This window comes from Grammomys surdaster, unplaced genomic scaffold, assembly GCF_004785775.1.
Source record: "Grammomys surdaster isolate TR1022 unplaced genomic scaffold, NIH_TR_1.0 126176, whole genome shotgun sequence".
In the NCBI taxonomy this organism is placed as follows: domain Eukaryota; kingdom Metazoa; phylum Chordata; class Mammalia; order Rodentia; family Muridae; genus Grammomys; species Grammomys surdaster.
Window position 1 is genome coordinate 2,983,652 of NW_021620983.1, and position 27,918 is coordinate 3,011,569.

Here is a 27,918-nt window from a genome sequence, read left to right on the forward strand (position 1 = left end):
GTGTGTATATGTGTGTATTGTGTGTGTGCATGCACATGTGTCTATGTATGTACACTCTGAGTCTTATACAAAGTCCTGGAGATGCACCACTGGAAAAGTCTAAGACCAGGCACCCTAGACAGGAAAACACATTGATGCCAAGTGCTGGCTTTGGAAACAGACAGGTTAAAGGTCAGGAAATAGTTTTAGACAGCATTTTTTACAGAAGAATCAAAATTTCTGTTGCCTTGTGATTGGCCCTTATTTCTGGAATTTTCCCCAGGTAAATAGATTGCTTCTTATCGGCTACATTACAAGAGTTCTAGCTTTGGATTGTGTACCAGACAATGAGCAAGGGTGATATCATCCAGATGACAGATGGTTGTGTTTCCCTGAGGTTAGGTATTCTGGGATGCACAGGCCATCTCTTGTGTAGCATTCTGGCTGGAAATTTTTAACCTGATCCAATTGGGAAAATATCAGGTAAATAACAGTAAGGGATAGCCTAAGAAATAAAATTAGCTGTATTTTTCAAGTATGAAAATGTTACAAAAGCTACCACATAGCCAAAGACTGAGGATTGTAACAAATTAAAAGAACTTAGGGACATGTGAGTGCTACATATGATTCTGGACAGGAATCTGTCCTGGGATGGACAACTAGTTTCACTGGAATAAAGACAGTTTAGATAAAAGTTTATATCAGTATCCAGTTTCTTAGACACCTGAATTTTGTTCCTTGATACTGCATAAAAGATAGTAACGACAGGTTAATTGTCATGATATATGCTGTCTACATCAAAAGATGTGTGTGTAGCGTATGTGTTTGAGTGTGTGTGTGCATGTAGTGTGTATGTGTGTGAGTGTGTAGTGTATGTGTGAATGTATGTGTGTGAGTGTGTATGTGTGTGAGTGTGTGTGTATGTATGTGTGTGTGTCGTGTGTGTGAAGACAGCCACAAAACTGATACGATAAATTATAAAAATTGATGAATGCACTGTATTATTTTGAAAAGGTCTTTCGTGAATTTGAGATTATTAAAACAACAACAAGAACAAACCAAGGACAGGTAATTTTGGTGAGGCCTTTGCCCATGTCAAGGTTTGCTCAAACCTCATGTCTTGGGCCCTGCCCATATCTAACCATGTGGTGGGTGAATCTTGATTGTCAACTTGACTGCTTTTGGAATTGCCTAGGAGACACATCCCTGGGCATGTGTGGGGTGTTCCCAGAGATGATTAACTGTGGAGGGAAGACCCACTATGAATGTGACTCTAGACTATGGGATGGGGGTCTCAGGCTGAATAAAAAGCAGGAAAACAGGACAGATACCTGAGCTCTTCTGTCTGTTTCCTTACAGTAGATGTCACGGTTGCCTCAGGTTCCTGCTGCCAGGCCTTCCTTCAAACTCCAAGGGAAAGCAAATCTTCCTTCTTTAAGTTGCTTTAGTCTGGTGTTTCATCACAGCAATGAGAAAACTTACTAATGCACCATCCTCTTCCAGAGTGATGACAACCCTCAGCTCAGACCTGTTGGGGATTGGTTCTAATGCTATTTATATTAATACAAAGTTAATTACACAGGAACCGGCATATCTACCTGTAAGACACTGAAGGGCCCTGCCCCCAGTTGGCTTTGATTGGTGAAATAAAGAGTTGCCGTTGGCCAATGGCTGGGCAGAGAGACAAAGGCTGGACCTTTAGATTTCCTGGGCTAGGGACGACTGGAAGGAGTAGAATCACCATGATGGGGAAGCAGAGAGATCAGACTTTAGAGCTGCAGGAGAGAAGGCATCCAGACATGTAAGAGGCAGGGAAGCAGTCCCAGGAGAGGAGAGGTATTGAGAGGTACCTCAGGATGATGGTGTCTTACCCTAGGTAACTGGACTCTTGTCCTGGGGCTCTTGGTTTTAGGAGACCCTACTCTGGATTAAGGCTGGTCTCACAAGAAGCCAGAACTTGGGAACCTAGCTTGACACTTTATCTGTTTGTCAGGAGAAACATTCACACACCCATTTTGTTCCTGTTGGCCTGACTTTATGTAAGGAAAGCCTCCAGGTTTAGGCCAGCAATTGTTGAGCAATTGGATATTAGCAGGGACCATCACAGAACACAACTTGTAATGCTCTGGATGACAGATGCCTCCATCCTAAGGCCTTCTTGTTTCACCTGGAGATTTTATAACTCAGAGCCCATCCCTTGTTTCCCAACACCAGTACGAATGTAGACAGGATGACTCCTATCAGGTAATGAACAGGCACCTCTCACTTCCTAAATCACTGTTTTCTGTGGACAACACAGAAGACAGATCTGTAGGCGGGTGATATGGCTCCGTTGGTAAGAGAGAGAGGGAGAGGGAAAGGAGAGAGGCGTTAGGAATGAGAATACACTGTCTCCTTTCACAAGAGGTGGGGTTGAGACTCGGAACTGGCATTTCCTGTCTGTTCCTTGCTGTCTAAAACCTTTCCACCCTTGGCATCTTTGAACTGGTATGCAAAACTCCCCTAAACTCTGATTTTGGTGAGCTGCGATTTGGCTTATTCCCCTGGCCAGCCCCCTCCCTGCTTCCCGCACCCCTTGCTCTGTGGATATTGCTTGGGCAGCATTTTTCATTTTTAACTGAGTAACTAGTGTCACAGTGACCACAGCGTTCGCCTCTTCCGTGTCTTTCACAGGATACAACCAAACACTTCTAAAACAATACTCTAGAGGTGAACTGAAACACAACAGAGGGGGCGCTCACGACTCATGTCCACCCTCCAGTTTTATTTATTATAACCTCCGGGGCTACAAAGGCTGGCAGCCGCTCCTGGAGATGGAACCCACAGGTACCCTCACTTATGAGCCCTCACTGCCAACGCTGATTCACCCACTGACGGTCACCAGGGTGGTCACCATAGCTAGCAGCTGCAGCTGCAGCTGCGGGATCCTTTCACCCAGACATGAACTCGAGAAAAACAGGATCCAAGAACTACTCCACAGGAGCGTTTCCTCCTTTCCTTTTCTCTTTAGCACGTTTTCATTTGTGTCTTCCTTAACGCTTTCTTCCCCCTCAATCAACAGCTTTTCCACTCAAACATGCAGCCACTCGGACTCCAGCTTTTTACCCTCAGGATTCTCCAGGCCCTTGTGTCACGCGAACTCCGCAGTGGCCTCTACTATTTCACGCACACACACACCCCCACCCCCTCCAGCGCCTGCAGGGTCCTGCTCTCAGCCGGGCTGTCACGGACGCTCCAGGTCCCACCCCATACTACTGACTGGCTGCTCTGCACCCTCTTCCAGTCGGCGTCCCTCAAGGCCGGTTCCACTCGAGCCTTCGTGTCCACATTTTTCCTCTAAACCCCTCCAAGTCCCTTGCCTTTAGCAAACAGCGATTGTCCCTGGACACTCCGGGTCCTCCTGTCTACACAGGCTGCACTGCAACCCTTCCCAGCCTGTGTTCGGAAAGTCTCTTCCCGCCCCTCTCGGAGTCACTCCAGACTGTGGCTGCTCGTCCCGGGGCTGCCCCTCCAAGATCTCCCCGAATCCAAAACGGATCTCCCCCTGCCGAGTCCCCGCCACCCCCGCAGCGCCGCCCAGCGTGGCTCCCACGCCTCTGTCCCGGCGGCTTCGGGGTGGTCCGTCCCCCGGGAGCTGGCCCCGCCCCGGCCCCGCTCCGCCCCCGGCCGCCCAGGCTTGATTGGCCGCGAGCCCCCCTCCCCGGAGCTCCTCCCCGCCCTCTCGGTCCGTGGGCACCGCCACCTGGTCCAGAGAGTCCCCCGAGGGGACTTAGAGGCTCCGCTCAGGCCGGGCGCACACTGTGGAGACGCGGAGCGAGCGCGGGCCAGGGAGGAGGAGCGAAGGTGTAGGACAGAACTTCGCCAGGAACAGGAAACCTACGGCCGGGCAGGGGCGGCGACGGCGGCGCGGGGCCATCGCAGTGTCCCCAGCGGTGGCCTCGCTGCCGCGCCCGGAGCTGAGCCGCTTGGACCCCTCGGACCCAGCAGGCACGAGCTCACCCTTGCGTGCAGCAGAGACAGCGGGGACAGCCACAGGAGCGTGAAGCAGCATGTCTGACAAAATGTCCAGCTTCCTCTACATTGGGGACATCGTGTCCCTGTACGCGGAGGGCTCGGTCAATGGCTTCATCAGCACCCTGGGGTAAGCAGGACGTGCTCTGAGCAGCGCCAGCCAGCTCGGGTCCCTGTGTCTCCCGCGCGGCGTGTCCGGGGTCTGCGCCTGGGACAGCCCCGAGTCCCCTAGGTCCCAGCGCGCAGGAAGCCGCGAGCGCTTCTCAGCAACTTCATAATCTCCAGCCCGAGACACATCCGAGAAGAGGAAGTGGTTCGCACGCCCCAGACAGGCCCTGCGAGCCTGCCTTCCCTGCCTTGTTTTGATTAAAATGTGTGTGTTTTCTCCCCATCTTCCCTATGGTCGTTCTCAGTGCCCGGCTGGAAAGAACGGTGTGTTGAAGTCCCTGGCTTGGGCCATAAAAGTAGGCGATGTGCACAGCGCAAATGTGGCTTTGTCCTGCTTGAGGAGATCACCAGCCCCTCTTCGCTGAAGTAATTTCCTTTTGGCCTTGCCAAAGGAGGACTCACTCCTCTGGCTTTGCCAAAACTGGCCTCCTGTGCAGCCAGGGTTCTAGAACTCAGCAATTCTCTCTCCCTGTCCATCCCCTCCGCCCAGTGAAAGGAGCTAGCTCAGCCTACTCCAAGGCCCTTGTGATTCGAGTTGGTGTATGAACTGGGGAAATACAGATGTATATTATACAAAAAAGCAGCGTGTTGGTTAGGTAGGACCTTTCCTGGTTTCTAGAAAATTCCTTCATGGTGTTCGTGCTGATGAACAGTTAATTGCACCCTACGATATGTTTTAGAGCACAGGTGGTTTTTGGTTACTTCATGGGACCTGGCTCAGACTGTCTTATCTGAGAAGGCTGAGGCTGATGACTGTTCTCAGCTGTTAGGTTTTGGAGTTCTGTCCCCTGGGCTTCGAGAAAGAGAGCCTTTCTGTGACAGTGTTGCGTGTCCAGTGCTTTCTCTAGAAGTCACAAGTGACTCTGCCATTCCTGTTCTTTGTGCATTTCCTCACAGACTTCGGGAAGGAAGGTTTAATTGTGTATCTTTTCCATGTTATTTTCTCCTGAGATTGAAGTGAGAAAGAAGTACTTAGTCCAAGTGTTTCTGTTTGATCCAGTTGTTTCTGAGAGAATTCACAGTCCAGGATAGTGCTTCGTTGATGAATCCTGTCAAACTCGGTAGGCATGAAAGGTGTCGCCATTTAACAGCTAAAAGGAGGGGTTCTAGAAACAGAAGGTTTGGGCTGGGATCTTCACCCTTTGATTTGCAAACCTTATGACCCCAGGCAGATTATGAAATATATCTGAGCTACATCTCTTGAGTTTAAAAATGGAACTCACAGTGGTTTCTGCATAGGGGTGTGGGGAGGAAAGAGGTAAGAGAGGCAAAGTGCTTACCATGGCAAAGCCGTAATGACGACGTTCATAAGTTAATTAGCCGATGCAGTAATTATCACCACCCAGACTAGGCAAGGGTTCAAGGGTCACTTGCAAGGTTGAATGTGAATAAGTGTACAAAGCGAATACAGGAAGGGCTGAGTATGTCAGCTTCCACAGTAGGCATTGTTGAGACCAAGAGATAGGGACCAAGAGAAGTGACTGACTCAAGAAACAGAGGGTATTTGTGTCCAAATCCAGAACTCTACTCCTGCCTCTGATGCCCAGCCAAATCTGCTCTGCTTTCAATAATAGCTGTAGACCTAGAAAATCAGCATGAACAACTGTTGCTGTGACATATTCAGTGGCCTCAAAAGTGCTTCTTGTGTTCTGTGTTTCTTGATGGTGATTTGATAGTGGAGTTTCCTTAGGATGTGTTTGCAGACTGTGTCACTCCCTGGTTGTTCGTGAAGTAATAGTGTTACTGCAAGAGTAACAAGTTCAAGTTGAAGAGTCTTGAACATCTCTGGATGGAGCTTGGGACTTTGATTGGATATCTGTTTTCAGAAATAGACTTCTCAGGGACTCCAATAGCCCATAGAGCTTTAGAGACCATGTGTGTGTTTGCCCTCACATCCGAATCAACAGGTTTTCTAAGGCTGGTTATAGAAGTCATTGCTGACACCCCCGATACATTTTCTGGCCCTTGGTGAATAATGTTCAAAGGGCCCTGGGCAGCAGCCCAGAGACATGGACTTCAGTGGGTTCTACACAAGCTTGAATCTTAAGAAGTACGACAGACCAGAAAGGTTCTGAGGCATCTCTCTTGACAAATGCTAACATCCTCGTATCTGTGACATAGTACTTTCTGTTTAGAAGAGCAGATAGGAAGAAATACTTTCACATTTGGGAAATATCCAGTAGTGCCCAACATTAAATTATTAACTATCTTATCAACGAGCGTTTCCAAACAGTGCCGTACGTGAGATCTGCAAGCACTGTCGTGGAACTGTCAAAGATGCTTCCTGCACTTCTTACGAGGCTTCACTTCTAAAGAAAATCTCTTTGTGTTTTTTTTTTTTGTATTAATATGTAGTTTCAAAACTAGGGGTTCTGTCTTATAAAGTATTTTTTTCCAAAATTCAGGAGTGAAAAGTTTCAACTATTTGAAAATAATTACATTGAGTTTTGTCATGGCTTAATTGAGGTCAATTTCCCAGTATTATAACAAACTACCTGAGATTATCAGCTTTCCAAGGAGGAAAGCTTTTTGTTTTTCTTCCTCGTAGTTTTGGAAGCTTCAGTTCTGCAGTCTAATTCTGTTGCTTTGGACTGCCAGTGGCATAGTATAGGTGGCAGGTGCCTGTGAGCAGGGGACAGGGGACAGGGGACAGGGCACACTCCCAGTGATTCAAATTTTACTCTGTGTGTGCATATGTGTATGTGTGTGCTTGTGTGTGTGTGTGTGAAAGAGAGGGGGTATATGTCTGTGTATGTGTGAGTGTGCATGTATGTGTGTATGTGTATCTATGTGTGTCTGTGACTGTGTATGGTACGTGTGTGTATCTCTCTGTGTGTGACTGTGGGTGTGTGCACCTGTGTGCATGTGTATGTGTATCTGTGAGTATCTATATCTGTGTGTGTCTGTATATGTGAGTGTCTCTGTGTATGACTGTGTATCTGTGTGAGTGCATGTGTGTTTGTGTTTGTGAGTGTGTCTGTGCCTGTGTGTCTGTGTTTGAATATGTGTCTCTGTGTAAGAGTGTGTGTGTATATCTGTGTGAGAGTGTGTATGTGTATCTATGCCTGTGTGTGTCTTTGTGTATCTTTGTGCATGTGTCCATGCCTGTGTGTGTGTCTGTGTGAGTGTGTGTGTGTCTGTGTGTGTATGTATGTGTGTGCTGTGCATGTGGAGGTCAGAGGCTGTGCTGGATAGTTTTTGTCAACAAGGCAACTAGAGTCACCTAGCAAGAGGCAGTCTCCATTGAGGAGTTGCCTCCATCAGACTGGTCTGTGGACATGGCTGTGGGGCATTTCATGATTAGTGATTTATATGGAAGGTCCAGCACACTGAGGGAGGCTCCAGCCCCAGGTGGGTTGTTCTAGGTTCTATAAGAACACAGGATGAGCAAGCCATGGAGAACAAGTCAGGCAGAGCACCTTTTGTTCTGCTTCAGTTCCTGCCTGCAGGCTTCTGCCAGGAGCTCTTGACCTGACTTCCCTCACAACAGCCTGTGTAGCCTATAAGGCCAAATAAACCCAAGTAGTTTTTTTGATTAGTGTTTTATCACAGTATCAGAAAAGCAAGCTAAGGGGGCTGGACAGATGGCTCAGCAGTTAAGAGCACTGACTGCTCTTCCAGAGGTCCGGAATTCAGTTCCCAGCAATCACATGGTGGCTCACAACCATCTGTAATGGGATCTGATGCCCTCTTCTGGTGTGCCTGAAGACAGCAACAATGTACTCATGTACATAAAATAAATAAATAAATCTTTAAGAAAGAAAAGAAAAGAAAAGAAAAGAAAAGAAAAGAAAAGAAAAGAAAAGAAAAGAAAAGAAAAGAAAAGAAAAGAAAAGAAAAGCAAGCTAAGATAGAGGCCTTCCACCTAGGCCCTTCTGCTTATGACTTCTTTAGTATCCCTGCCCACTAGTGACTGGACCTAAGGACCGCACCTGTAACACTCAAGCCTTTGAGAGAGACTTAAAATTCAAAATTTAAGTCTTTTATTTTGAAGAGACATTGGGACGATTATTATTTTGTAGGTTCCTTTTATTGTTTTGTTTATGGCTATTCATGGTTAAACTTTTTTTTTAAATTCTTTTTCTTTCTTTTTCTGTTTATCTAGCTTATAAAGAATTAGGCATCATCTTGGTAATTTCTAAACATTTTTTGTCTTACTCCTTCCATTCGTCCTCATTCTTTTCCCTTTCCCTCTTGCCCTCCCTTGTACCCTTCTGCCTCCTTTTATTCCACACTCATGTGATCTTTTCATGCATGGTTTTAAATTGTAGGACATTATTTAGCTTGGGAAACCAGAAAGGTCTTTACCTGAGGCAAATAAATCTTTTTTGAGAAGTATTTTATTTTATCATTTTATGTGTTTGGGTGTTTTGCCTGCATGTGTGTCTGTGTATCACATGTGTGCACTGCCTTTGGAGGTCAGAAGAAGCTGTTGGATCCCCTGGAACTGGAGTTTCAGATGGCTGTGAGCTGCCTTGTAGGTGCTGGGACTCAGAGCAGGTGCCTGAGGTCTTTGGAGCCTTACAAAGTAAAATCTTAACCTACGGCCTGTTGGGGTGTGCCCTCTCTGTTACAGTGTAATTGTTAGAGTCTCCAGAGCAGAGTCAGGCTGAGGCTCCCTCTACAATGTTGCCATGTGCTCACCAGTCTTTTGTATCAAATGCTAGGTAGAAACTTGTCTGTGATTTTCCTTGTTCTTCTCCTCCTGTTCTTCTGCCTGCTGCTGATTGGCACATGGCCTTGTTCAAGTCCTGTATCTCTTCCTCAACTTTCTTGTCTTGGAGACTAAGGATAGTGGATCCTGTCCTCCCTCATCTAGACAGAATGGATAAAATTGAGCACAAGAGACAGATAAAAATTTAGTAAAATGAGGGGGGGGGAATAAAAAAAAGAAAAAAAATTAGTAAAATGAAATGTATAGGGAAAAGTTGGTTATATTTCCATATATACAATTACAACATTTCTTCAAAGACCAATGATCTGGAGTGAACTAGACCAGAATTCTAGTTCAGTAACTGTGGTGTTGCACTTGTTTGGCCAAACTCATTTGTTCCACTGTAATATTACAGATTCCAGGGAGTAAGTAGTTAAGAGTTAGACAGGAAACTCTCTGGTTCTGTTTTAACTCTTCATCCCTCTGACACTTTCAGAAACACAATAGCACTGCCATTGAAATCAGGTGGCCAGTTGATGGGAGCTGACTTTATACGGCACAGATGTTTATTTGCAAATACATTTTGCCCACTTTAAACATTTTCTGGTGTAAATGAGTTTTAAAGGCTGTGTTGTGGGAGTGTTTGCAGTGGGGTTTGCAGTAGGGTTTCACTCTCTTTTAAAGGGTTTACCAGGAACCTTATGGCAGCACCTGACAAAATGAGGCCCGTCAGCTTTCCTGTGTGATTAAATTTTAATATATTCTCTCTCTCTCTCTCTCTCTCTCTCTCTCTCTCTCTCTCTCTCTCTGTATGCTGGCATGAGTATCATAGTCCATGTGTGGGGGGTCAGATGGCAACTTTGAGGATTTAGTTCACTTTTTCCTTCCGGTGTGGGTTGGGACAGGGGGGTCAGGTTCCCATTGCTGTGAGTGCTTTTATGCACTAAACTGTCTCAGGCCCTTCAGCGTGGCTTTTAAGTCCCTTGAACATTGTGGTTGTATGTTCTGTGTTTCTTTCAGTTTTCCTTTGAGTGGTATTTATACTTCGAAGACAGGGTTTTCTCTGTGTGGCCCTGACTGTCCTGGAACTTGCTCTGTAGACCAGGCTGGCCTCAAAGTCAGAGATCTGCCTGTCTCTGCCTCCCAAGTGCTGAGATTAAAGGCGTGTACCAGAAGGCCCAGCTGATGGTGATCTTAAATTTAAAGATCTGTACAGGATACCCTTGTATTGACTTAGATTATACATCCTAGATGGTGTATATACTTTGAATGAACTGATTTTTTTCTAGTGATGTATTTTAGAGTTATAGTTTTCACTTTGTTTCTTTTCTTCTCTTTTTGTCTTTTCTCTTTCTTTGTTCCTTTTTTCTTTCTTCTTTCTTTAGGGAAGGAGGGATTTCAGATACACTGTGTAGTTTCTAATGCAGGCTAATGGGTCCTTTGGTCTTTGCATTTTTTTTCTATCTTATGCTCCCCTCTCTCCATGTTGATGATACATCTCTTAGCAGATATCCATGTTTCTGACTGGATCCATAGTCAGGTGCTTTAAAGGTGGGGGCTGAGCAGAGTGGGGGTGATGGAGTAGGATGGGGGTGGGGTGGGGTGGAGTGGAGTGGTGGAAGCACAGGTTGTCTTTCCCTCCCTACCTATTCACATAGTTTCTGATTAGTAAGTGAAAAACGTGTGTGTATGTGTGCTCACACATGTGCATGTATGTGTGTGTTTTATCCATTGCTGTTGTACCAAGAACTTAGAATACATGATCAGTTATGAACTTAGTTGATAGCCACACGCTATGGTCTTAGAAAGCTGCAAATGACCATCAGCTGGTACTCAGATCTCAGGCCATTCTAGTAGTCTCTCGACACAACAAAACCCTGGAAGCCTTGTTTTTCCCTCTTGCTTGAGTTTGGCCAAGCAGTTAACATTTCTATTCACTGGATTCATGTTCGGTGATAGACATGAGATGAGTCACAATGGTTCCAAATGCATATTATATTGTTCCAACTACATCCCCTTTCATTCCTATTTTCCAGTTTAATATTTTGGATTGTTGTGTTGTTTTTGAATGCTGTAGAGATACAGGGTCTCTCTCTGGTGTCTCAATCTGGCCTCTAATTCGACAGAGACTCTCTCATCTCTGCCTCTCAAGTACTGGGACTGAAGCATGAGCCGTTATGGCCCACCTCAATTCTTTCTTCCTCTGAAGCATTTTTTTTCTATTTAAATATGTGTAGATTTGATTTGTTTATTTTTAAAGTTGTAATTCTCATGATGTTAAAATTTTTTGCCTTAACAGAACTCTAAGTGAGAGACATTGCTCTCTGTTAGGAATATGCAGAAAGCCTGTCTTTTTTTCTTAATATACATTTAAAGATTAAAACAATTATATATTTATTTATTTTATATGTATGGATGGGTGGCTATATGTGTGTCTGTGTACCATGTGCATGCCTGGTGCCGGTGGAGACCAAAAGAGGACATCAGATCCCCCGGAAGCTGAAGTTACAGATGGTTGTGACGCCATGTGGGTGCTGGGAATGGAACCTGGATCCTCTGGAAAAGCAATGTTCTTGACCACTGAGCTCTCTCTCCAGCTCTGGATGCTGTCTTTAACCCAGAGGTCACTTCATGACTTACATGCAGCTTCCGGACTCTGGCTTGCAGCAGGAGCTCAGTGGCCAAATGGCTGCTGCTTCTCATGTGCCTAGTGCTTTACCAGAGCCTGGGTAACTCTGCAGCTCTTTGTACAGTTGCTTCCTTTGGACTGTCCTTGTATAGCTGATGACGGAATAGCAGGAAGAATGTAGACAGAAGACTACAGACCTAAACTCCCACACTACGTGCAGACACACTGTGTGTCTTCATAGACAGATGTAGAGGAAATAGCCATGAGTTTGTATGACAGCGTTATAGGCCAATCACAGCACAGTTCACTTAACTAATAATCAATACATCCTTGATATGTCTGTATAGTTTTTAAGGACTCTTAGTTTCTTATTTACTCTTAATGAACAGTACTTATTTTGAAAAGTATAAATAAAGCATTTTTTCCTGGTCATTGTCAGTAGAGGAAAAAATGGGGAACACAGCCATGATTACTATTCAAGCTTGGATTCTAGTTGCTATTAGTGTTTTAAAGTGTAGCATGAGAAACATTTGTGGCCAACAATGCTGAGAAGCTATGAGGTCTGGCCTATTTTGTTAAAGCAAAAGTATATTCTGCCTTGTTTCTGAAGCCTGTTCTAGTAGATATGATATATATCCCTAGGAATGGCTACCTGGGTGTGTTAGTAATCTCCATGCTAAACACGAGGCTGCTGTTGTTTGACTCACTGTCTACGGCCTCAGCTTGTAGGGCTGTTTTGTTGGTATGTGATTGAAATAAACCAGAAGTGTTTTATTTGATTGTTTTTGAAATGGAGGAGTGAGCTCTTTCCAAATTATAGCCAACACTTGGTTGAGAATAGATTAACATCTATTAACATCTCCAGGACTTGAGAGATGGCTCAGTGGTTAAGAGCACTGACTGCTCTTCCAGAGGTCCTGAGGTCAGTTCCCAGCAACCACATGGAAGCTCACAATAATGGAATCTGATGCCCTCTTCTAGTGTGTCTGAAGACAGTGTACTCATATACATAACATAAATAAATCTTAAAAAAGAATAGCTGTTACATAGTTAGAGCATTACCTACTCACAGATCTTCTTAAATTGAGGATAGGTTAAAATGGCAGGCTGTTAAGAATAAAAACATCTTTAATATTGAAATTGAAAATGTGCTGTCAAGAACTGACTTCATGTGACCGTTCTGACAAAGTGCCTAATGCTGGCGTGTGCTGTGGACTGATTGACTTCATTCATTCACCCGTTCCTTCACTGTCATTGAGCCTTTATGATGGGTGAGGCTTTTGTACCCAAGAAACGCTGTAAATCCTTATCTCCATGGGTGACCCTCCTTTGAAAGCTTGTGGTTTGACGTTTGGTGAGATCTGTGGCGACACAAACACATCCAATACCTTTGCTCTCCAGACTAGAAAACAACAGGTACTTTTGTGTTTTTTTGAATCCTTTTGTGCCCAACATTAGACAGTTTCTGAGGTAGAGCTGGAACTCTACAGAGCCTGCTAAGTGTTTAATAGTAGTTGTAGAATGGATTTTGTAAATAGCATCAGAGACAGAATGAACAAGATCAGAGTCAGGCAGTTCCTTTCCAATGCCATGGAAAGGTGAGAAACTATGTCACAGAGAGTTGGAAGAGCCATATTTCTTCCTCTCTTGCTTGTCTAACCTGGTCGAGGCAGGCTTCAAGGAGAGGGAACAATGTGAGTTCAACTCATCAGGATGGACAGACATTTGTATCCTAGTGACACCCACAGTCAGTGGCACATTCTTGACACTGTCTTGCTTCATTTTTCAAAAATCAGTGAAGTTTTACTACTCATTTTAATAGTTCTAAAAGTCCTAAATCAAAGAGTTTGATGTTGTTGAGATAGGCAGAGATAGAAGGATGATCTGAAAACTCTCCATGTTTCACCCAGGAGAGAGATTTGAGCTTGGGTCGGACTGTCTGTGACTATCACAACACCTTCCAGACATTGATGTATATGACAGGTTTAAAGAGAATGTGGTGATGACCCTGGCAACTGGAGCCTGGTCAGGAAGCAACTTGCAGTGACTGGGGACTTTTAGACAGAATACTAGCCCTGTAGCTTTCAGGCTTCTATTTAATTTTTCAGTTCTCCATCTCCAGGGTTGTATATTTGTTGTTTTACCTATGAGTTGTGTCCAGCTTCTCTGGATTTTTTTTTCTGATGTAGAGTCTTACTCACAGTGCAGCCCTGGCTTGCCTGGAACTCAGTATGTAATGTAGGGTGGTCTCAAACTTGTACTCATCCTCCTGTGTGCTGATATTACAGGTGTGAACTACTATACCTGATTTAAAGTAATTTGTAATTATTTTTAACTCAAGTCCCCCAACCCCTCTCCTTCTGACTTGGTTTTACTGTCCTAAAGAGTGACAAAGGTTACAGATTTGCATGAATGCAGCAGGAGCATAGGGAAGTTGACACAGTGTAATCTAAGCTCATATCTAAATTCTTAGAATTCAGACAGGCGTTACTGAGGTCCTGTCTGAAGTAAGATGTTTGTTACTCTTAAAATATCACCGAAAAAAATCTCTCTGTGCTGAGGATCAAGCACAGGACTTGTTACAGTTGTTACAAAGGGAATCCACAGTGGAAGTCCAGAGAAGTCTATTTCTGAGACAATGTTGCTGCTTTCAAATTGATCATCAGAAACTTTCTCTGGACAGCAATTCCTTCCGAAAAGAGGACTGACTGGACAATGAGTTCAGAATACATATGGACCCTCAGGCCTCAACATGGAGGCCAAAAGACCAAACAAACAAGTCTAATGAAAGACTGCAACCTTAAACAAGCCTGTAAGTTGTCTGATAGATTGTCAAATTGACGTGTCTTGCCCTAAGTGTTTCAGATAGTGAGGTGCCCTCCAATCCCGTTCAATTCACTTTTTGTTAAGTCATTTGCAATTCTTGGGGTGAATTTTCTTGATACCTTGTAAGTAGTTCACAGGGATCCCTGGCATCATAGTTTTCACTGTCTGATCTTAAAAGACCTGAAGGAGTCTGCCTGTCACACTGCTTGGCTGCCTGCTTGGATAAAGCTGGAGCACAGAATGACTGGCTTGTGTTAGTAAGGCTCTATGTTGGTAATAAATGGAAACCACCCCTGGCCAGGTCAAGAGCAGGAAATGCTTTCAAGGACAAACTCAAAGCAACTGAAAGGAGGACTCACAGTGGGCCTTAGATAGGCAGAGAAGTTTGGCCATGGGGCTCCCAATAGCAGGACCTTCTTGCTGGACAGCATCCTGAACATGGACATCACCCAGCAGTTCCTGTATTCTCTGTCTCTCTTGTTAACTTTTTAGATTATGCACCTGGTAGGATTCATTCCTGCTTGGATTAGTAGTCACTACTTGTGATGGCTAATCTTGGTTGTCAACTGATTATACCTGAGAGGACTAATTAAAGACTTGCCTCCATCAGACTGGCATATGGGCATGACAATGGGGACTTTTTTTTTTTTTTTGGATTGATCGTGGATGTAAGAATGCCCAGCCCACTGTGGGCGGTGACATCTCTAGGCAGATGGGCCTGACCTTTATACAAATGAAACTGAACCAGGAGCCTGGTGATTGCTTCAAGTGCCTGCCTTGAGCTCTTGCCCAGATTTCCCTTGATGATGGGATTGTAACCTGTAAATGCAAGCAAACTCTTTCCTCTTGAGTTGTTTATCACAACAGAAAAAGTGAACTAAAAACATTACTCATGTCCAGGAAGGCAAGTTACAAGGCCCAGATCTGGCCAGCAGGGAATAGGCTTTCTGCTACTTTGGGGGCAGTGTGGTGTGGGCCACAGTGGAGCTTTGCCTGAGTTCAATGCCCCAACTTGTAGGCAAGAAAAGCCATAGTGAAAGTGTAGTGCCCTTTGAAGAAAATTGTGATATGGTACACACACTATACCATTCCCCATCTTGGCTGCCATAAGTGTATAATCAGCTTGGGGCAGCAAGGACATAGCAGCGTGGGCAATCAGGGCTGCTTTGTATCAGAAGCTCAGTACCATTCCGGCACAAGTCTACATCATCTTTGAGGTTCTTCTATCTCTACAAATTTGCCTATTCCAAGTACCTCATGGAGGTGAATCGTGCAGAAGTCCTTTGTCACGATGTCACTTGCTGAACAAATTTTCGTCATATTGGGATCTGTGTGCTTTAAGATAGCTTAGTAACCAGCAACAGCAGCTTAGCTTCTTCCTGAGGAAAACAGCAATGTAATTGTTCTTACGAAAACTTTGAGAGCCACAGATAATTGTAAAAGTAGGGAGCTCTCACAGAAGCTGGTGCCATTCCATCTTGCCGTTAGAGGTTCTTTAATAAACAAACACATGACAAAACTTACATCAGAAAAAGTAACGCATGTGACCTTTCTTCAGTGTTTGTGTTCTGAAGCCACAGTGAAGAAAAGCTGATATTTTGCTAGCTCAGTTTTCTTGGTTACAAGCTCAAAGAATGAATTTGTAAGCACCTCCAAGACTATCTGAGAGTAGACCTTCTAGTGGATGACACATAATTCTCCCAGGAACAGATTTTGTGTCTGAGCTTGAACAGAAAGAACTTCTTGAAATAGCTGAAATATTAATATGCAATTTACTTTAGAAAAATATAGTAGGATGAGTTTTACTTTGTAAACTTCATTTTTAAGATTTAAGAGTAAATGGTGACTGGGAGACATTTCAATATTTTGTAAAGAGAACAAGCAGGTAGTGTTTTGATCTTATGTTAATTTTGATTATATCCACTGATATGTTTGGCCAATGTCTAAGAATTTGGAATCCCTTAACACTGTACTTACTCATGTTCTAGAAGCCTTTTGAGTTCAATATGTGGATGAGTTATTACATACATGTAGAAGAGAATGAAAGGAAGGAAATGTGGTGGGTATGTACAAACTACAAAACAATTTGAAAATTAAAGCAATGTAATTTAATGTTCTAGTTCTAGCTCACTATCATCCTCTATGATAGGCATTTTAAGCTGTCTCTTAATATTAGAAATGTGAGTTTGACTTGCCGGGCATGGTGCCATATGCCTTTAATCTTAGCCCGTGGGAGGCAGAAACAGGAGAATCTCTGTGAGTTTGAGGCCATCCTGGTCTATACAGTGAGTTCCAGAACAGCCAGAGCCACATAGAAAGACCCTGTCTCAAACAAACAGAAACAAAAATGTTAAGTCTGAGCCAAAAGACACTAATATTATGGGAGTTCTGTTACATTTCTGTGATCTTCAAATGTGGTTTAATGACATTGTACCTTGTAAAGACAGCAATTAAAACAAAAATCAGCTGTCCAGATCCCCAAGTACAGAGCCTCGGTCCAAAGTAAGTTAATGATTTAGAGACTGGTCTCCTGTGTTTGGATAGCATTCAAGGTCATTGCTAATATCAGGGACATGACCACTTAAACATTTACACTGCAGGCTGGCTTTTGGCTTTGGCCGTGTTTTCTAAGAGGGCAGTTTCAGGTCTTGTTCTGGCCAGCACTTGGAGAAGGTAGTGGAGGGATTTTGTCATTCTTAGGATGCTACCCAGTGACTTGGAGTGACAGATGTAAGAGACATTTACTGTGAGTTTAACTAAGAGTCAAAGAAAGCATATTATGAAAATGTATGTTCAGGGCTAATGAGAAAGGGCTTTTATTTGCCTCTTTTCTGTTTACTTTCAAGTCGGGACACAGGTAGCTTTATCCCCATTTCCCAGGTGAATCTTTGTTACCGGGTACAGGGGAAAAACAAAGAGCTTGCCTTCAGGTCTCAGCCACCAGAGATCTTCTCGGGTCTTTAAGCATCTCCGTGTTGAAAGTATAGGGAGTATTCTGTGGGTTATTGGAGGCTTAGACTCAAGAGAGGTTTAGGTCAAGTGTCGTGGAGAAATTTTGGCAGGTGGTAATTCTTTGTCAGCAGACACCCATGAGGTTAGTGCATAAACACAAACACTTTCTGAAGAATGGACCATACCCTGGGTTGGATCATCAGCACTGGAAAAAAAAGAAAAAGGCAAAAAGGAGAACAGCTTCACACCTCTCAGATGTATCTTCTTCAAAACAGGAGCTATAACATGTACCTTTATTTTTATTTAAAATACCTGTGTATGTGTGTGCACCCACACATGCGTGTTGGTGTGGAGGCAGGAGGTCAACCTCACATGTGCTGTTGACCTTGTGTGTGGCACCTGAGACTTGCCTATTAGTATTTGACAGGCTGGCTTGCTTTGAACTCAGGTCCTGACACTTGTCTAACAAGAACCTTGCCACTGAGTTATGTCTCCAGCTCTATTCTGAGAGATTCTAACTAAGTATCAACAGCAGCATAGACTTTGAAACATGTAACAAAATATGTATTACTATCAGGCCCATCTCACTATCGCTACAAATTCTTTTTCCCTTCTTTGTAACTAGCAGATGACTTGGCTTTGTGGGTGCTGAGGACAAAAGTCCACATTTTCTCCTCCCTCTGCACCTGACGTCTCCACCGCCCCCCACCCCAGCCCACTGTGGCCACACACTACACTTGGGAGGGAGAAGAAGACCTTTAAGGAAGTCTCAAGGCCTCGTTCTGAACAGGTGTTTGGAATAAAAGCGTGGGAAGAACACATCTTGGGCCACACAGATGAGGCCACAATACTGGAAATGTTAACAAGGCACCAGGAAGTGAAACTGTCCTGCAGACACCCTCAAGCCCAGTTTCTGTCACACTCACCTAAGAAAAGGTGGTGCTGGATGGATGGGTAGCCAAGTGGTTTTTAGCAAAAGAATAAAACAGTTTGCTTTAGAATAGCCAGGCTTTGCTCTAGAAGAGCTGTGTTTTGGTCTAGTAGCAGAAAAGAAGGCAGGGATGACAGAACAGGAAACTGGGGATCTAACACGGCAGCTACAGTGGGGACAGAAGCCGCTTGCCATAGAGGCACTGAAGGGACACTGCTGTACTTCAGGTTAGATCTACAAAAAACTTAGGAATCGGGACATCCACCACTGTTTGTAAGGCTCTATAAAGACTAAATATACATATTTAAATAAAGTGTTTATTCGCTCACATCGAGATAAAATGTCATCGGTTCTCAGTTTGACTCTGGGCTCTCCGTGTTCCATGCTTCAGTGCGTGGTCCTCTGGCAGAACACCTACTTTGCTTTGTAGTTGCACAGACATTCAGGGCTCCACAGGATGTTTCCCCATGGTCTGTTCAGTTTCCTTTCTTACCTGGAGAGCTGTCATCTGTTTCCCATGTTGATGTCAGCTGTAACTTGTTTCTGACCTCCAGACTGTGTGAGGACCCTTTATGAGCTACAGAATTGCATGGCAGTCTCTAAGTGTACCACAGCTATCGCTTAATTTTGATGCTTTTTTTTTTGTGTACTGCCTGGTGTGTATATTTATATATACACATGTGTGTGTGTGTGTGTGTGTGTGTATGTGTGTGTGTATGCACGTATGTGCACAAGTACCTGCATGAGTTTATGTGTGAGAATGTATATGTTTGTGTCAAGGCCACAGGTAGATGTCAAATGTGTTTCCTCAGTGTCTCTCTAGCTTAGTTTTTGAGATGGAGTCTCTCCCTACATCTGGAGCATGATGATTGGCTAGGCCAGCTGCCCAGTGAATTCCAGGCATCCTCCTGTCTCTTCCTCCCCAGTGCTGGGATTACATGCACTTGCTGCTCTGCCTGGCTCTTTGGGTGTGCTTCCGGGATCCAAACTCAGGTCCCGATGCTTGCAACGAAGGCACTTTACCATCTTCTCAGTGCTTGATTCTTTATCTGTGAGTATTGGGTTGTCCTTATTTCTCCTTTTAGAATTAAACAAAAGGGCAGAGGCTAAGTGTGTTTTGTTCAGTTATGTTGCCAAGGTCATGCATGGCACCCATCAGATAGAACATATCCAAGAAATACATTGAATCAATGCCTCAAGGCTGTAACATAAGGTTAAGATTTTTGCCTTAGACAAATCTGGTTTCAAATTGTGTCTCTACTTACTCTCACAGCAAGATCCTCAGAAGTTATTTAACCCCGACACCTAGATTTTCTTAACCGTAAAATGGGAGGCTAGTCCTGCCGAGAGATCTTGTCTAGTCGGTGGTGATCAACACACATAAAACAGGTTGTATGGACCAGGCCTAGAGCGCCAGGCATGTGAGCATGAAGTAAGAGCAAGCTATCCATGAGTATCTGTAGGATTATTGTGAAGGAAGCCTCAGGAATTCCTTTGTAGCAGCTGAGCTGAGCTCACGCTTAAGGGGTGCTGGACACACTGCCATACCGTGAGCCGATGTTTGCTTAGCAGGCTGTTCAAAGTCACGCTGCCTTATCAGTTATTTGTTTGGTTTTGATCTTTTCTTTTCTTCCTTGTGCTGCTAGCGTACATTTCTAAATTGCCAGTGCTTGTGTTTATCTTTCAGTTCTGGTTCGATGCGTGTTGTCCCCTGATGTTCTGTAAACACTGGATGCATGAGTATGAATAACTTCAAGAGCTGTGTGCACACTGCACTGCCGTTATTGCGTGCTCACATCCTCACCTTGTATTTCATCCCCACTTTTTATTTCCTATGACTAGAGTTTTCAAGTTTTCTTACATTTTAAAGCCAGTGTCATTTACTTGCTAATATTTTCCCCTACTAGGATGTAGAAACAAAATAAAACATTTTAAATTTATCATTTTATCCTTTTACTCTCTCTCTCTCTCTCTCTCTCTCTCTCTCTCTCTCTGTGTGTGTGTGTGTGTGTGTGTGTGTGTGCATGAGAGAGAGAGAGAGAGCGAGCATGTGTAAAGAGGACAACCCTGTGGAGTCATTTTTCTCTTTCTACTTTCTCGTGGGATTTGGCCTTGGCCTCTGGACACCAGGGTTTTGGGACAAGTGCCTTTCTCACTGAGCCACCTGGCTGGCCCTGTTTTGTTTTATCTACGGAGACAAAACAGTGCACTAGCTTGCAGCCTTTAGGATAAAATTGTGCAGACTTCTCCATCACTCTCCCCACCACACACCCTCCACCCCACCCCTGTCCCAGTGTCTCTGACCTTTCAGATTGGCCAAGAATCAGGAGTTCTGACCAAATTTCCATGATTTTAGAGAGGAACAAAACCATTTATGTTAGATAATTAGGCAGTTTACAAAAAAAAGCATTTGTTTAGGAAAAGGTGTCAAGTTTTAACTAGTAACTGATCAAATTATAATCCTTGTCTTGGAGACACTAGTGAATTTTAGACAAAGTCATGGGGATTTGAGATGGCTATAGGGTGGGTCTTATTCTGTCTCTTAGCAGCAGCTACCCAAACAGCAAACACCACCAGGCCTTGGGCTTTCTTTTAGAAATACCTCAAAGGATACTTTCTTTCCTGGAAAAGTGACATACACACATGGATTCACTGTGGAAGAACTATTTTAGAAATCACTGAAAATGCTTTAAAGGGGCTGAGGATGCAGCTAGTTTGTGTGGAGAGCTTGCTGAGCATGTACAAAGACCTGAATGTGTGTTTGCTGTCCCACTTAGATGGTACAGGTAGGTGGATCAGAAGTTCAAGGTCATGCTTTCACTGGGTCTCAAATAGCCCAGGCTATGTCAGAAGTTTGAGGCCAGCCTGGGCTACTTGTTTGAAAGCTTCTCTCAGAGCAGCTCTTTCTAGTAGCTCACATCAACAGAACTCTGAAGTGGGAGGGGCTATTAGTAGGTGATTAACTGGTGATAGACCTGGGCTTGAAGCCTGCCACATTCTCAGGCATGACAAAGTAGGAAAATATCTGAAGACACTAATTTTATTAGTTAGATACGGTTTGAGGAGGACAGGAATGAGAAAATCTAAATCAAATCTCTAACCTCAAGAATTTTGTGAGGAGAGTAAAAAAGGAGTCTTCGTGTCCAGACTCTCTCGGAGCCCTTGGCTCTGTACCACGTGGGTTGTCTCAAGCTAGATAGGCTCTCTGTGGTACCAGGAGCTGGTGGTAGCGTTTTTCTTCCTCCGCTTCTTTCTCCAGAACTGATAGAGTGCCCCAAACCCTAGGAACAGTATGTGATCTCCACTGCGGCAGCGTAGACAGGCACTGAGGCAGAGGGAAGAGCAGATGCCGTCGCCTAGAGCGGGAGGAGAGCCTTTCTCCCTCCTTCAGTCAGGGTTCCTGGTGGGAAGGAGGGACTTGGGTGCTGAACAAGCAAGCAATGATAAGACCCAACACATCGCAGCCACTGGAATAGCCCGTAGCCCTCAGAAAGCTGCACTCTAGGATCTTAGGGAACGGTGTATAATTACCTGGCTCTTTGAGTGTTCTCCTTCGGGGATGTGAGGGGGTGGGGTGGTGGGGCACTAGGGCTCTGCCCTAGGCCTGCTTCAGGGGCCATGTCCTGATGGGTGGGGGAGTGGTCTGAGACTTGACTCCTCAGCTCGTGGGAGGTCTCAGTGGTCTGGTCTCTGCTTTGTCTTCAGCTGGTGAAGAAGGGGTTTTCAGGGACTCAGCTGGTGAGGGAACCCAGTGTTTTGCTGTAGGTCAGTGATGTCGCCTTACTTTTAAAATGGAAAGACTTCGTGAAACAGTTTTTCTAGAAGAGCACATTGTCGAGTAAGCATTTAATATCTATGTGTGTGTGTGCGTGTGTGTGTGTGTGTGTGTGTGTGTGTGTGTGTGAAATAAGGACTGGCCACCTTGCCTATGTCTTTACTTTGTCTTTGGCTCAGCATAGTATCCAAAGGACACCCAGTCTCCCACACACCAGCCAGAAGCTCTTACCTGCTTGCCTAAAATCTAAATTCCAAGAGTGTGGCAGTGGGGTTGTTTTGTGGCTAGCTGCCCAGCAGAAGCCCAAGTGCTGACAGAAACCTTGCTAAGTAGCATTTGTTTTCTCTAACAGACTTAGAACTTTAAAAAAAAAAAAAGACATTTAAATTACCATTTTTTTTGAGAATTTCATGTCTAAGTGCTATATTTATATAATTTCTACCCTTCCCTCTCCCTTGTCCCTCCCAAATTCATGACCTCTTCTTTTTAATTAGTGTTGGAACTTGAGATGGTGTCCGGAAGCTTTCACATGAAGTGCCCCATGTCTCCTTACTCGGGGGTTGTGCTCTCTGGGTTTCTGGCTATCTAGATTCAGTCACGTAGCCATAGTGTGATTTTCTTTTTAGTCTTCAATGACTCCTGGGCTTTGAAGATACAGCTGGGCTAGTTTCTGTTTTGGTTTAGTATTTTATTTTATTTTATTTTTAACAACCGGTGAAGCTTGAGGCTGCACTTCATTTCCTTCTCTACTTCTTGCTTTAAAGGAGGACGTGAAGGAGGCGTGAATGGGGCTCAGGTGCCAGGACTGCAGCGTAGTTTGGGAACAGTTACTTAAACCAAGCTATTTAATTCTGTTGCTAGAGGCTGAAGGGATAGGCAGAGGCTGAGCGCTCAGGCTGCTCTTGCAGAGGACCTGGGTTTCCAGCACTCACCCGTCAGCTCGTAACCACCTGCAATTCCTGTTCCAGGGATCCAATGTATGAATATATATATGTATATGTATATATATACATATATATATGTGTGTGTGTGTATGTGTATACGTATATATATATATGTGTGTGTGTGTGTGTGTGTGTGTATGTATACATGCAGGCAAGCCCTCATATACTTAAAAGTAAGTAAAACTTTAATTTGTAGATAGCCAATTACTTCTGCTTTTTAAATATGGTCCTGCATCAATAAACACAACATCAAATCAAGGACTTAAGGGCTGGAGAGATGGCCCTATAGGGCCCTTAAGAGTGCTTGCTTCTCTTGTTTAGGACCTGGGTTTGGTTCCTACTCAAGTCAGGCAACTCACAACTGCTTTTATCTCTAGTTCTAGAGGATCTGATGCTCCCTCTGGTCTCCACGGAGCTGCAGGCTCATAGTACATATACAAAGCAGACACAGACACAAAAACCTATTAAAATAAAAAGAGAAGACACTGGGTGGCTGGGAATAGTGGCTTATACTTGAAATAAAGCAGATAGCTGAGGATGTGCTGCATCACTAAATTACTCTGAAGGGTTGACACTCGGAGAGAAGACAGGCCCTCTCACGGCTGCTACACTGGGCTGATCTGGAAGGAAACTAATGATGAACAAGGACTTCTATTAGTGACGCTGTCTGAGTCCGAAGGAAGCTTTGAGGCGACACTCTTCTCACAGACCTTCCTCAGACAGGAGCAGAGTGAAGCTTTCTTATTCTTCTGCTAATCCCTGTGCCTCCTGCAGGAGATGCTACCAGCTTCCACGGTTGTGGTCTTTCACCATACAAGTTACAGACATTTGTGGCCTTTCACTGTACAAGTTACAGACAGATACACAGTTAGAGGCCTGGCTGTCTCCTACTGTGTGTGTATTTTCTCATGTAATTTATAGTTTTGGATGGCATTAATATTTGCACTTAATTTGGACTTAATGCCCAGAGCTAGAACAACTTAAATGAGGAAGAGGCTGCGAGTCTGTTCTGGTTTAGCAGAGAGGTTGACTGTATTATGAAATCTACATTGTCCCTGCTGAGTACCCCGAAGGTGAGGTGACTGTGGAGGGGGGCTGGCTCTTTTTTGATTAGAATTTTGGTGGGAAATCTTCACAATGGTAAGGCCAATGAGCCTTAAAAAACAGTTGCTCAAAGAAGTTAGCTTAAAACATATATACTTTGAAATGTAGTTAAAAGCAGGGCAGTGGTGGCGCACGTCTTTAATCCCAGCACTTGGGAGGCAGAGGCAGGCGGATTTCTGAGGTCGAGACCAGCCTGGTCTACAGAGTGAGTTCCAGAACAAAATGCACCGAACTGTAGGCAAATGGTGACTGCAAAGGGAGTCAGCCTTTCCCTGGTGTTGAGCTCCATAGTCAGCTGTCCAGTGCAGAAAAGCCAGCCCAGAAGCCGTACATACAACAGAATCAGAATCAGCTGAATTTATACATCTGTGTATAGATACAAATATATACATAGGTAATGAGAATAACTGGGGAAGAGGAGACTGTAAACCTGAGTGAGGGCGGGTCCTAGAGGTTCTAGGGATGGACTCGGGAGGGGCTTGGAGGAGGGAAGGGAAGGAAAGGCCTGTGATTGTGTTTAAATTAAAATTAAAAATTCATAGAAAGTGTGAGGGTTGGGGAGATGGCTCCGTGGTAAAGTTCCTACTGTGCAAGCCTGAGGACTCTTGTTAAAGCTGGGTCGGGCAGGGTTAGCACTGGATAGGGCAGGTTCAGCACTAGTCTGAGTGGGTGTATCAGATGGAGACAGGAAGATCCTGGCTCTTGATAGTCTAAGCTAATCAATGAACTTTGGGTTCAGTAGGAGACCCTATCTCCAAAACACGTTGGAGAGACACTGGAGGAAGAGAATTGATTGGTTTCCATATTTGTAGGTACAGGCCAGAGTGAAACACATATGTGTGTATAACCCTCACCCCTACCACCAGGAAATGTGAAAGCCAGATACAAATAAAATGACAAGCATATATATTACAAGATTTAATTGCAGAGCACAAATGGTCTCCAGGATGGGATTTTCTTTTCTGCTCATTTCTCCAGAGGGTAGAAGATTATACTATCCTGGAGGGAATTAGGAAAACCCTACTGAGCTGGAGAAGAGTAAACCTCAGTTGAGAAGATACCTCCATAAGGGGGCTGTAGGTGATCCTGTAGGCCATTTTCTTAATTAGTGATTGATGTGGGAGGGGCCAGCCCCTTGTGGGTGGTATCACCCCTGAGCTGGTCATTCTGAGTTCTATAAGAAAGCAGGCTGAGCAAGTCATGGGGATCTAGCCAGTAAGCAGCACTCCTCCATGGCCTCTGCATCAGCTCCTGTCTCCAGGTTCCTGCATGAGTTCCTGTCCTGACTTCCTTCAGCGATGAACAGTGATCTGGGAATGTAGACAAACAAAGCCTTTGCTACCCAGATTGCTTTGTTCGTGATGTTTCATCACGACAATAATAAACCTGACTAAGATATGATAACCCCAATCAAAATCAGACTCCTTATGAAGAAGTGTGAATGCCTGGTGCTTGTATGTACCTGAATTAACTGGGAAGATTGAAAATAGTCATTTGTACCTTAGATTCCTGGATCTTCGGTTTCAGGCGGTTGGTTGCAGTATTAGTTGGCACAGAAAGTGAATTTGCCTTCAGCAGCTTAGAAGCCGGAAGAGCAGCCGGAAGAGGCAGGAATCTGTGTGCCTCAGAAGCTGCCCTGAGGCTGTACAGTAGCTGTTTCCAAGTCTCAGCAAAGGCTGTTTTGAAAGGAAGGGAAAGTGGTGTCTTCTAGTTTTCATTCTTAGCCAGAGGAATCTGCTTGGTATCAACTCAGAAGAAAAGCACTTTTCTGACAAAAAGAACAAGTGTGGAGCAGAGACTGCCTCTCCCTTGGGAGGAAGGAGTAAAAGCAGGGACAGGACGGTCACCATGGCTCAGACCGGAGGGATTCCAGCACATCCCGTCACCGTTGTCTTCCTAAAGCTATCTTTCTCAGATGTGAAGCTCTAAAAGTGAGGTATACAACTTCAAAGAAGCCTTTAACATGGTCCTGTGCCCTGCAGCCCCCAGAGTTGTTAACTCTTTCATGTGACAGTGGTCCTTTAGCTGTATTCAATTATAACATGGAGCTGGGCTCAGTGCTGCATGCCTGCAATCTCGGTCCTTGGGGGGTGGAGGCAGGAAGATCAGACGTTCAGTGTCAACCTAGCCTGATCTACATAAGACCTGGCTCAACTCCCCTTCCTGCATAAATAAAAATTAAGAAATACATATGTTCATATATATCGTGTAGGGTTTGGAGACTTTCAAATTAAGAGAAAAGCTAAATAAATCTATATACAGATGGCAGCAATGACCCTTCGGACCACATAATCTCCTTTTTAGGAAGATAATGCTGTAGCTCTCTATTCTTTCACTTTCTAGAGATTGCCATTCTCTCTCTCTCTCTCTCTCTCTCTCTCTCTCTCTCACACACACACACACACACACACACACACACACACACACGAATCCATGTGTGCTCTTGAGAATTTCTGCATTATGTTTTCTGTGCCCCTTACTATAGGGCTAATATTTGAGACCGCCTTCCCCTTACAAAGGGTTAGGGTAGCCTGTTTCAAGCTGTTAGTTTTACTTTCAGAGGAAAACTGAAGGAAAGGAGTCAGCTCCATAATATACTATGACAGTGGTGTTTCTATGCTGTGCCTGTTGAATAGAGGAAGCCTCTCTTTGCTCTTCACTGAGATTAAAAGATTAAATTTGTATTAAGAATTTAAAAGCCCCCAAGAGAAAAAAAATTCAAGACCTCTTGATCTCAAGGTATACCTTTGCCCATAACTGTGGCCCCAGAGCCTGGGATAGTGCTTGGCTCATAAGCAACACTTGAGATAAATTGGGGCTAGCACAGAAATGGCTTAGTTTCTAATTTTAATTTTAGGGATTTTTGTTTGTTTGTGTTGGAGAGAGTGTCTAATGTAAGCATGTAATGTAAGCTGAGATTGTTTGAGGCTCATTATGTTATCCTTGGGTTCCTGATCTTCCTACATCCACCTCCTATTGGGATGATAGGTCCAATTTACCAAGGTTGGTTTTAGGAAAGGTTTAATGTCTTTTGATTTCTGCCATGTCAATCGGAAGTATGTCCTTGGAATGATAGGTTTTCCTTTTTGATCATACATATTTACATGTAGTTGTTGGAAAATCCTGGAAGCTCTGTGTCTGGAGGACGGGAAGCATGATTCTCAGCACATCCCTTTCTTAGAAGCACCCTGGCTTGGGTTGACTCAGAAAGAGAGTCACCTGCTTTAGCTTTAACGAGGTAGCTTCTATCCTGTCCAACTGTGTGGAAACATAGCTTCTCGAGCAGTAATGACTGTGGGAATGGCTACACAGCTGCCAGAGGCTTTTCTGGCTAGGGAACTTCTCTTGCCAACTATTTCCTCTAAGAATATCTCCCTTTTATGTCTGCTCAGCCAGGAAGTGATAGCTACATCTCATGTTCTCTGCTCTTTTGAAGAAGGCAGCATTGAGGAAGCAGGACGGGTGGGTGCTTAGCTCCAGACCTAGTTATGGCCCGCAGTGCTCTGAGGAGTTCACAGGATGGAAAGTTTCTGGGTATGTAACACTCTGCCCTGCTCTGTCCTGGAGCTGTCACTGGCTAGATGATTTTGGAGAGCTCCCTTTGTCATCGCCATCTAGGATATAACATCAAATGTACGGTTTTCTGGGGGGAGTCTGTGTAAATTTCTGTGTCGTCGCCTCATTTCTTCCTCTATTTCTGTGATGCTTGTCTGTGGCATCATTAAGCTCCATTTTTATCTTTTAGATCTTCTTTTCTTTGCCTGTATGATCCACTGAACTATCATCTACTAAACTCAAGACTCCCAGTCCTGAGGCACTCCTGTTGACTGGAGGCATGCAGCTAGCAGTGCAACAAAGTAACAGTCAGCATCATGGGTGTGCTGCAGCTGGACATCAGGGTGTCAGCTGTGTCAGCATCATGGGTGTGCTGCAGCTGGACATCAG

At 44.4% G+C, this 27,918-nt stretch overlaps 1 protein-coding gene and 1 long non-coding RNA gene across 3 annotated transcripts in view; one reads left to right on the forward strand and one right to left on the reverse strand.

Annotated features, from left to right (window-relative positions):
* LOC114612625 overlaps positions 1–2,492 on the reverse strand; it is a 6,010-nt gene extending 3,518 nt beyond the window's left edge. The window contains exon 1 of the long non-coding RNA XR_003710052.1: positions 1,311–2,492. This is a non-coding gene — a long non-coding RNA (uncharacterized LOC114612625). The remainder of the gene's footprint in view (positions 1–1,310) is intronic.
* Positions 2,493–3,898: 1,406 nt separating this feature from the next.
* Positions 3,899–27,918, forward strand: part of Itpr2 (inositol 1,4,5-trisphosphate receptor type 2) — a 384,041-nt gene continuing 360,021 nt past the window's right edge. For both annotated transcript variants that reach the window (XM_028757612.1, XM_028757613.1), the window contains exon 1: positions 3,899–4,120. In XM_028757612.1, the coding sequence (XP_028613445.1) occupies positions 4,029–4,120 (92 nt within the window). In that variant the 5' untranslated portion in view covers positions 3,899–4,028. The remainder of the gene's footprint in view (positions 4,121–27,918) is intronic.